Source organism: Rhineura floridana, chromosome 6 (assembly GCF_030035675.1).
Source record: "Rhineura floridana isolate rRhiFlo1 chromosome 6, rRhiFlo1.hap2, whole genome shotgun sequence".
Lineage (NCBI taxonomy): Eukaryota > Metazoa > Chordata > Lepidosauria > Squamata > Rhineuridae > Rhineura > Rhineura floridana.
Window position 1 is genome coordinate 1,527,816 of NC_084485.1, and position 9,966 is coordinate 1,537,781.

At 46.2% G+C, this 9,966-nt stretch overlaps 1 protein-coding gene across 2 annotated transcripts; it reads left to right on the forward strand.

Moving 5' to 3' along the window:
* Positions 1-965: 965 nt before the first annotated feature.
* On the forward strand, positions 966-9,483 carry LOC133386518 (WAP four-disulfide core domain protein 3-like). Of its 2 annotated transcripts, none has more exons than XM_061630173.1 (5): positions 966-1,059; positions 7,414-7,548; positions 7,994-8,128; positions 8,581-8,715; positions 9,207-9,483. In XM_061630173.1, the coding sequence occupies exons 1-5, from the start codon at positions 975-977 to the stop codon at positions 9,215-9,217; spliced, it is 501 nt and encodes a 166-aa protein (XP_061486157.1). In that variant the 5' UTR covers positions 966-974; the 3' UTR covers positions 9,218-9,483. The 2 variants fall into 2 exon arrangements, with proteins under 2 accessions (XP_061486157.1, XP_061486158.1); XM_061630174.1 differs by lacking the exon at positions 966-1,059 and adding an exon at positions 7,202-7,323.
* Positions 9,484-9,966: the final 483 nt, after the last annotated feature.

The following is a 9,966-nucleotide window of genomic DNA, read 5'->3' on the forward strand; positions in this document are numbered from 1 at the left end:
ATATTTGTTTTAATGTTTTTGATTGCTGTAAACCGCCCAGAGAGCTTTGGCTATGGGGCAGTATACAAGTGCAATAAACAAACAAACAAACAAACAAACAAACAAACAAACAAACAAACAAATAAATAAACTTTACTTTCCATTGTTCTGAGTTTATTAAAATCGGCTTTCCTGAAGTCCAGGGTACGAGTATGGCTACTCTCAGCTTTTGCTTCCTTTAAACCCAAGAACTCAAGCATAACATGGTCATTTCCTCCCAGAGTTCCCGCAACTGCCACTCCATCCACCAAGTCATCTCTGTTGGTTAGAATCAAGACAAGGAGAGCTGATCCTCTAGTTGCTTCCTCCACTTTGTGTTTGGCAGAATTTGTCTCCCAACAGATATGGGGGCAATTGCAGTCCCCCATTACTACTACATCATGCCTCCTCGAAACATCGGCAATTTGCTTTGCTTCCTCGTCTTCTCCGTGATTGGGTGGTCTATATTTGGTAGAATCAGCCTGTAGATAGGCTGATTCCTGTCCTCTAAGTGTCAGATAGAGGGGATTAGTGGCCTCTGCACAAGTCCATATAAGGGGATGAGATGGGTCTGAAAAGTCTGCACAACACTCTTCCCCCACCAGTTGTGCATGAAAGGAAGTCTGTTGCAACCACTTGTAGGGGCCACTCACCTGCACAAGGGCCGAGCCTCTGCTCAACAGTGTGCAATGCAAGATCTGGGAAAGGGGCAAGAGGAGGAGAGGCCACCACCTTCACCTGGCAGGTGGAGCAGTATGAGTAGCGTCAGCCCAGCGACAAGCAGGTTTTGCCTCCAATTTCGAAGATGACACCCACCAGCTCCGGCTCAGAGTGATGAAACCCAACTGTCACCTCTGCTGGCGAAGTTCCCTCTTGCTCAACCTTCTCTGAAGGAGGCTTTAAATCTTGGCCCAGGTCAGCCGTGGTGCTCAGACTCTTTGGCAAGGAGCAGCACCATGAAGGCCAGGTCCCTCCTCCTCCTCCTCCTCGTGGGGCTCCTCACCATCTGGGCTGAGCTGCCCTCTGCAGCTGGACAAAGAGGTAAGGAGGAGGAAGCACAGGCCACCCTCCCTCTCTCGTTTTTCTCTGCGAGTCTAAGAAGCGTTCCTAACACAACTTGCTTTCTGTGCCCAGAGCCCTCTGCACTGCTTTTCCCTGTTCCGATTTGTCTACCTCCTTCACTCCAGGTGAAGTCTGATTCATGGAAATAGGAGCTATGACTAATTCCCGTGACTTGGAAGCAATGGCTCTATTAATGGAGCCTAAGCGCACATTGGCCTTTTTTGCATCCTGTTGCTGAGTCTTGCTGGGAGCTTGTGATGATGGTGATGACGATTTTAAATTAGATTAGAATACATCCACTACTACATTCATCAAAAATCACACTTAAGGCACAACAATAAACACAAATCAAATTTCATCACCTTAGCCAAACAAGTCACACTCTGGAGATCTTATAGATTTTAAATTCACTAGACTAATATATTACTATAGCTAGTACTTCAGTGATTCTATTATCATCATTATTTTATTAATCACCTTTTACACTATTGGCTCAAGGCGATGGACAGCAAAAAAAGAGTTAAAAACAACAGCAGATATATTTAAAAGAAAACATAACAAAAACGATACAAAATAAACACTCAGGGCAGAGGCTTTTTCATCTGGCTGGGAAAGCACATTGGAAGAAAAGCACCTTCACTTGTTTCCGGAAAGTCAAGGGATTGGGCACCTGTCGAATCTCGTAAGTGCAGATTCATTCATCCATTCGTTGGCGAGAGTAAGATTGTCTTCCAAGATAAGGTCTTTAACGGTGGGTCCTTAAGTGACTGTGGAGGCCAGTTCTGGATCCACACAGCCTCCCACAGTGAGGACATAGGTTTCCAGACGACAGGTCTTTTTCACATGTCCTCCGCAGCCAAGCCAGATGCCTACAAATTGTAGCGGCTTGTTTATTGCACATTTGCTCTGGAGAGTCCAGAGGACTGCTCAGCCGGTGACCGATATTTAGGAAGTGCAGAAGGCCCCTGTTCAATGCACCAAGGCAGTCAGCGAGCAGCGACTCCAGATTCCCAGCATGCTCCACCTGTCCTCCTTCCCACACCTGATCCAAAAATTGTGGGATCAAGGAACAAAGAGCTGTCACAGGCCATACTTTTCAGCCCTTGCTCTCTTCTGTTCCTCAGGTCCTGCCGCTTCCCACAAGGGGAAGGGTCTTATATGGCTCTAAGGGTGCCTCTAGGTGGATGTTTATTGCGATATTGGCTCTTCTCATGAGGCTGCCAACATCAGAATGCCTCCCGTATCCCCTGCCCCCATATAACCTGGATTTACCCTTTCTGCAAGGAAACCCACCAAGGATATTCCGCTGCTTTGGAGAGGGGACATTTTATCCCTACTTTTTCACCACTGTCCCATTGCCAGCTGCCCCCAATCCATCACCCACACTCTCTCACACACACCAGGGCGAAGGAGGAGGCGGGAGGGGAGGGGGCTCCCCAGCCAAACCATCCGGCCAAACCATCTGCAAAGCATCTCCAAGCAGGTGGAGGAGGAAGAGGAGGAGCAGGTGGAGCAGCACTGCGGGGCAAGGGGCAGGTTGTGGGCAGAAGCTGGTGGAAAATCTGCTTAATTCCGGGGTGTGTGTGGAATTAAGCAGATATTTGCCCCCCCAGCCTACATCCTGTCTCTTGCCCTGCAGTGTGGCTCTTCCTTGCCTTCTCCATGGGCTGGCACTCCCAAGGAGGAGATTGCTGTGGCCTCTGCTGAATGGATGTACCCAAGGGGTGTGTGTCCTGTCTCCTCCTCCATAGTAGCGGTGTGCTTGTCCGTGTGGCAGATCTGTAGCGGTGCAGTGTGAGTGTGTGGCTCAGAGGTGGCATGAAGGGATTCTGCAGGGGGAGGGTGGAAGGCAGTTGCAACCCCAGGAATGACCATTTTGACTTCAGAGCAGGCAGCCTAGGAAGGAATTGTACGTTGCGCTTGCTTCTTGGGGTTTTCACCCCCCTCCCAGAGGTGATGGATCAGTTCAGTTTCAGCAGAGGAGGAGGGGCACATTAGTTGCAAAGCATTCGAAAGGGATGAAGAATTGAACCCTTTCTCTCTCTCTCTCTCTCTTAAAGAGGCTTTAGAAGTTTGTAAGTTCTTCCCCCCTTCGATTCCCTCCCCCCATGCATCTGAAAGTATTCCTGACGCAAAGCATTATAATTTGCAAATGCAGAAGGAAAATGGGTGCTTCTTGCCTCAGTTTGTTGTGTGTGTGTTATGTGCCTTCAAGTTAATTACAGCTTATTGTAATTATGAAGCAGCGACCTCCAAGAGCATCTCTCATGAACCACCCTGTTCAGATCTTGTACAGGTCTGTGGCTTCCTTTACAGAATCAATCCATCTCTTGTTTGGCCTTCCTCTTTTTCTACTCCCTTCTGTTTTTAAGAACAAAAGAACATAAGAACATAAGAAGAGCCTGCTGGATCAGGCCAGTGGCCCATCTAGTCCAGCATCCTGTTCTCACAGTGGCCAACCAGGTGCCTGGGGGAAGCCCGCAAGCAGGACTCGAGTGCAAGAACACTCTCCCCTCCTGAGGCTTCCGGCAACTGGTTTTCAGAAGCATGCTGCTTCTGACTAGGGTGGCACAGCACAGCCATCACGGCTAGTAGCCATTGATAGCCCTGTCCTCCATGAATTTGTCTAATCTTCTTTTAAAGCCGTCCAAGCTGGTGGCCATTACTGCATCTTGTGGGAGCAAATTCCATAGTTTAACTATGCGTTGAGTAAAGAAGTACTTCCTTTTGTCTGTCCTGAATCTTCCAACATTCAGCTTCTTTGAATGTCCACGAGTTCTAGTATTATGAGAGAGGGAGAAGAACTTTTCTCTATCCACTTTCTCAATGCCATGCATAATTTTATACACTTCTATCATGTCTCCTCTGACCCGCCTTTTCTCTAAACTAAAAAGCCCCAAATGCTGCAACCTTTCCTCATAAGGGAGTCGCTCCATCCCCTTGATCATTCTGGTTGCCCTCTTCTGAACCTTTTCCAACTCTATAATATCCTTTATGAGATGAGGCGACCAGAACTGTACACAGTATTCCAAATGCAGCCGCACCATAGATTTATACAACTGCATTATGATATCGGCTGTTTTATTTTCAATACCTTTCCTAATTATCGCTAGCATGGAATTTGCCTTTTTCACAGCTGCCGCACACTGGGTCGACATTTTCATCGTGCTGTCCACTACAACCCCGAGGTCTCTCTCCTGGTCGGTCATCGCCAGTTCAGACCCCATGAGCGTATATGTGAAATTCAGATTTTTTGCTCCAATATGCATAATTTTACACTTGTTTATATTGAATTGCATTTGCCATTTTTCCGCCCATTCACTCAGTTTGGAGAGATCTTTTTGGAGCTCTTCACAATCCTTCTTTGTTTTAACAACCCTGAACAATTTAGTGTCGTCAGCAAACGTGGCCACTTCACTGCTCACTCCTAATTCTAGGTCATTAATGAACAAGTTGATCTAATTTTAAAAATGTTTATTGTATTGTTGATTGTATTTTAATATTATTTTGTTATTCATTGTATTTTTATACTATTTTATGTTCACTGCCCAGAGAGCTATCGCTAGTCGGGCGGTATATAAATTTAATAAATAAATAAATAAATAATAAATAAGTTGAAAAGTACAGGTCCCAATACCGATCCTTGAGGGACTCCACTTTCTACAGCCCTCCATTGGGAGAACTGTCTGTTTATTCCTACTCTCTGCTTTCTGCTTCTTAACCAATTCCTTATCCACAAGAGGACCTCTCTTCTTATTCCATGACTGCTAAGCTTCCTCAGAAGTCTTTGGTGAGGTACCTTGTCAAACGCTTTTTGAAAGTCTAAGTACACTATGTCTACTGGATCACCTCTATCTATATGCTTGTTGACACTCCAAAGAATTCTAATAGGTTACTGAGACAGGACTTTCCCTTGCAGAAGCCATGCTGGCTCTGCTTCAGCAAGGCTTGTTCTTCTATGTGCTTAGTTAATCTAGCTTTAATAATACTTTCTACCAGTTTTCCAGGGAGAGAAGTTAAGCTAACTGGCCTGTAATTCCCGGGATCCCCTCTGGATCCCTTTTTGAATATTGGTGTTACATTTGCCACTTTCCAGTCCTCAGGCACGGAGGAGGACCTGAGCATTATTGTCTTTTCTAGTGAATCATGTCTTCTCATGATGTGTCCAAACTATGATAACCTCAGTTTCATCATTTTAGCTTCTAGTGATAGTTCTGGTTTAATTTGTTCTAACACCCAATTATTGGTCTTTTTCACGGTCCATGGTATCCGCAAAGCTCTCCTCCAACACCACATTTCAAATGAGTTGATTTCTCTCTTATCTGCTTTTTTCACTGTCCAACTTTACATAGAGATCGGGAATACCATGGTCTGAATGATCCTGACTTTGGTGTTCAGTGACACATCTTTGCATTTGAGGACCTTTCCTAGTTCTCTCACAGCTGCCTTCCAAAGTCCTAGCCTTCTTCTGATTTCTTGACTATTGTCTCCATTTTGGTGAAGGACTGTGCCAAGTATTGATATGAGCAACAGATTATTCAAGCAATGTCTTTCCTTCTCTGTCAAACTCTGCCCAGCCAAAATTCTCTCTCTCTCTTGTTAAGAAACATAGGCTGCAATCTAATACACACTTACCTGGGAGTACGGTCCATTGAACCCAATGGACCTTACTTCTGAGTAGACACGCACTGGATTGCAGCCTTAATCTGCTCCCTGTGGGGAATGGATGCTTCTGCTGCTGTGGAAGGGGTGAACAAGGAAACAATTTTCTCAGCAAGGAAGGCAGCAACACCAACATGTTAAAGCTAACTTGGTTTACTTGGGAGTAAGCTTCATAGATCACAGTGGGGCTTGCTTATGAGTAAACATGCAAATGATTGGGTTGCCTGATACTATAGTACATTTATCTTGATAAAATAGGTTGCTAATTTCTTCCTTTGGCTGAATTGTATAACAAGGTTAGAAATAATATGAATGATAGTTACAGAATTCACGCGAGCTATGGCCATTTGATTATTCTAGGTACATAATCTTGGGGTGGAGAAGGCATGGAAGGATCTTTCCACAACTGAGTTTCTAAAACCTTAATATCCTTATTAAAAAAGTCTTAGGAGGTAATAGAAGCCATTGGGTACCAAGCCCATCCCTCAGAGCAGGACCCCCACCAGCGTGGCAGAAGGAACGAAGTTGTGCAGGAGGCTGACGTGTTCTAAGTCATTAGCCAATGACTTCTCTCATCGGCTAAAGGTGACGGAAGATGGGAGGCTTGTTTTTCATGAAACCATTGGACAGAATGCTGACTGCACATTTTGCTGCATATCTCAGGCTCTCCAAGGGCTACAGCAGCCCTTATTTACTTTTGTAAATGGAAGCGGAGATATGGGCCAGCTAATGGTAGCAAAGAGCCCCTGGCCCACCGGTGCTGGGATCTGCATGTCAGGCTGTAGCAACAATTTCTCTTGGGGAAAAGTGCTGCAGCTATGGTTGCGGCCACGTTTGCACAAACGTCTTGGGAGGTAAGAGAAGCCATTGGGTGCCAAACTGTTTTCCTATTTATAGATCCAGCTACTTATTATGTATTTATTTATTTACTTAATTTGTTAGTCAATTTTCTTCACGAAAGTGAACCCAAAGTGACTTACAATCAATAAACTAGCTGGATAAATTCCTATAAGACTTCATTTCTACTTGTTAGGAGGTGGAAAAGATACCTCATCATGGTCACTGAGGTTTCCATTGCTCGTCCCAAGTCATCTGCCACATGGAAGAGGCTGCCTACATCGTGGCCTCTTGTACTTGGGAAAGAATTGTTGAGCTGTTCCATGACCTCTTCTAACCCCGTCCTTGTGTCCTGGGGAGGACTGAGCAGATCATTCTCACCCATAGATTCTGAAGTCTGACTGCCAACTACACGGAGAAGCATTGGCTCATTACTATCTGGCCTCTGTAACGAGGTAGGAGGAGAAGACTGAGTGGTACCATTCACCTTGGCATCACTTGAGGCTGTTCCAGTAGCTGCTTCAACCTGTGCAGCTGTGATTCCAGCTGTTTGTAGTGATCCTCCAGGATTTGCATCCTGGCTTCTAGACGGCCTTTGTGCTGACAAAGTAGTTTGGCTTCTGCAATGAGTTCAGCATCTCGTGGACTCTGAGGGGAAACGGGCATCATCTCAGGTGGGGATGGCCGTGGAGAGAGTCCTTTGTGATCATGTTGCTGCTTCAAGTGGTCATTTTCTGCCTGAAGGTTTGCGTTTTCCTCCTTTCTTTGCTTTTTGTGGAAAAGCGAAGCCTCAGGAGAGCATCCTAGTGTGGGAATAACCTGTGTCTCTTTCAGTGCGTCCTGGAACCTGCCCCCGGCCCACCGGAGTGGGGATATGTGTGGAACGCTGTAGCAACGATTTCTATTGTGGCCCTGGGGAAAAGTGCTGCAGCAATGGTTGTGGCCACGTTTGCACAAAAGTCTTGGGAGGTAAGAGAAGCCATTGGGTGCCAAGCTGTTTTCCTAATTATTGAAACTGCTTGCTATTTCATGTTATAAATGAGGCCAGAAAAGCAACAGTTAAAGTCCCAGCATTTCCCCCTCTGCCCAGGTGGGAACAGAAACTGACATTGGGGCCATTAAGGTAGTCCATTAACAGCCCCTTCATTGCAAAACCCACAGCCATAATTAACAGGAAGCAATAAAACAGGATGAATCTACAAGCCATGAATGTTTGGCTGAATTTGCTAGAGGACTTCCTTGTGAGTAAAACTCATACAGAGCTCTGAGCCATGGGGAAGGGTGTTGCTGCTAATATAGGGTTCTTCTAATGTGCCATGTGGAGCTCTCTGTTCCATCCCACTCCCAGCTACTTGTGGAAAAGCAAAGCCTCAGGAGAGCATCCTAGCGTGGGAATAACCTGTGTCTCTTTCAGTGCGTCCTGGAACCTGCCCCCGGACCACTGGTCCTGGGACCTGCGTGTTAGGCTGTAGCAACGATTTCTCTTGTGGCCCTGGGGAAAAGTGCTGCAGCAATGGTTGTGGCCGTGTTTGCAGAAAAGTCTTGGGAGGTAAGAGAAGCCATTGGGTGCCAAGCTGCTTTCTTATTTATACATCCTGCTTGCTATTAAGCTATTTCAAGTTACATACAAGGTCAGATAAGCAATAGTTAAAGTCCCAGCATTCCCCCCTCTCCCCAGGTGGGAACAGAAACTGACATTGGGGCAATTAAGGTAGTCCATTAACAGCCCCTTCATTGCAAAACCCACAGCCAGAATTAACAGGAAGCAATAAAACAGGATGAATCTAGAAGCTATGCACGTTTAGCTGAATGTGCTAGAGGACTTATTGCGAGTAAACCTCATACGCAGCTCTGAGCCATGGGGAAGGGTGTTGCTGCTAATATGGGGTTCTTCTAAAGTGCTATGTGGAGCTCCCTGTTCCATCCCACTCCCAGCTACTTGTGGAAAAGCAAAGCCTCAGGAGAGCATCCTAGCATGGGAATAACCTGTGTCTCTTTCAGTGCGTCCCGGAAGGTGCCCCCGGACCACTGGTCCTGGGATATGTGTGGAACTCTGTAGCAACGATTTCTCTTGTGGCCCTGGGGAAAAGTGCTGCAGCAATGGTTGTGGCCACGTTTGCACAAAAGCCTTGAGAGGTAAGAGAAGCCATTGGGTACCAAGCCCATCCCTCAGAGCAGGACCACCACCAGCGTGGCAGAAGGAACGAAGTTAGGCACAGTAGCCTGACATGTTCTAAGCGATCTGTGACTTCACTCATTGGTTAAAGATGATGGGAGGCTTGTTTTTCAGAAAACCATTGGACAGAGTGCTGTCTGCACATTTTGCTGCGTATCTCAGGTTCTCCAAGGGCTAGAGCAGCCCTTATTTATCTTTGTAAATGAATGCTGGAGATATGGCCAGCTAATGGTAGCAAAGGGCACCCAGGGTGGCATTGCCTGAGCCAGCTGGAAAGATGGCAGCAGAGTGTTGGGAAGGCTCGTGTTTGTGTGCATCATCATTTGGACAGAGGGCACCCCGCGATATAGCTTCCCCTTTTTTGTGCTCAGGATCTCCATGTCCAGTCAGGGATCCTGCGAGGGATCTGGAACAAGCAGCCTGCTGACACCTGATTTCTCTCCTGTCCTAGGGTCTCGCTAACCTGGACTCCAGAGGGGATGAGCCCTTCCACAGGACCTCTCACCCTGCGCAGGCGTCCACTGCCAACTCCTTTCCTGCTTCCTTGGATGAGCAGACTCCGCTTTGGCATGCAATGCAACCTTGTACTGAACACGCTCACCCAATAAAAATGATATGAGTTTCCCAGCAACATGAGCCTCAGCTTCAGCCTTCATGTTACTGGGGAGACAAAGGGGAAGATTACTGGTCTACTGTGGATGTACAGCATTGTGTAAATGGGATGGAAACTGGTTCATCTGACAGGACTCGCTCTTGGAGGAGCAAGGCTTACTCTTCTACATGCTTACTCATTCTTCTTTAAGAATGCTTTTCACCAGTTTTCCTGGACAGATGTTAAGGCAATCAGCTTGTAAATTCCCAGATTCCCTTTGGATCCCTTTTCAGTAATTGATGTTATATTGGTCACTTTCCAATTCAGGTATGGAGGCTGATCTTAGAGACAAGTTACGTATTTTTATAATAATTTCACATTTGAGTTCTTTAACTACTCTTGTGTGGATGCCATCCAGACTCAGTGGTTTGTATGTTTTTAATTTGTCATTCAGGCCCCCATTACTTGCCTGAGTAACTCAGATTCCCTTCCTGCAAAAGTTAATTCAGACTCAAGGATCAGCCCTATATCTTCCACCGTGAAGACAGATGCAAAGAATTCATTCAGCTTCTCTGAGATCTCCTCATCCTCCTTTGGCGTATCTTTGACTCCCTTGTCA

What these genes read in the sequence shown, in the direction of transcription:
- LOC133386518 (XM_061630173.1), top strand. Translation starts at nt 975, where the DNA reads ATGAAGGCCAGGTCCCTCCTCCTCCTCCTCCTCGTGGGGCTCCTCACC. An exon ending in CTCTGCAGCTGGACAAAGAG is followed by an intron (nt 1,060 to 7,413) that starts GTAAGGAGGAGG and finishes TGTCTCTTTCAG; the next exon opens with TGCGTCCTGGAACCTGCCCC. An exon ending in TTGCAGAAAAGTCTTGGGAG is followed by an intron (nt 8,129 to 8,580) that starts GTAAGAGAAGCC and finishes TGTCTCTTTCAG; the next exon opens with TGCGTCCCGGAAGGTGCCCC.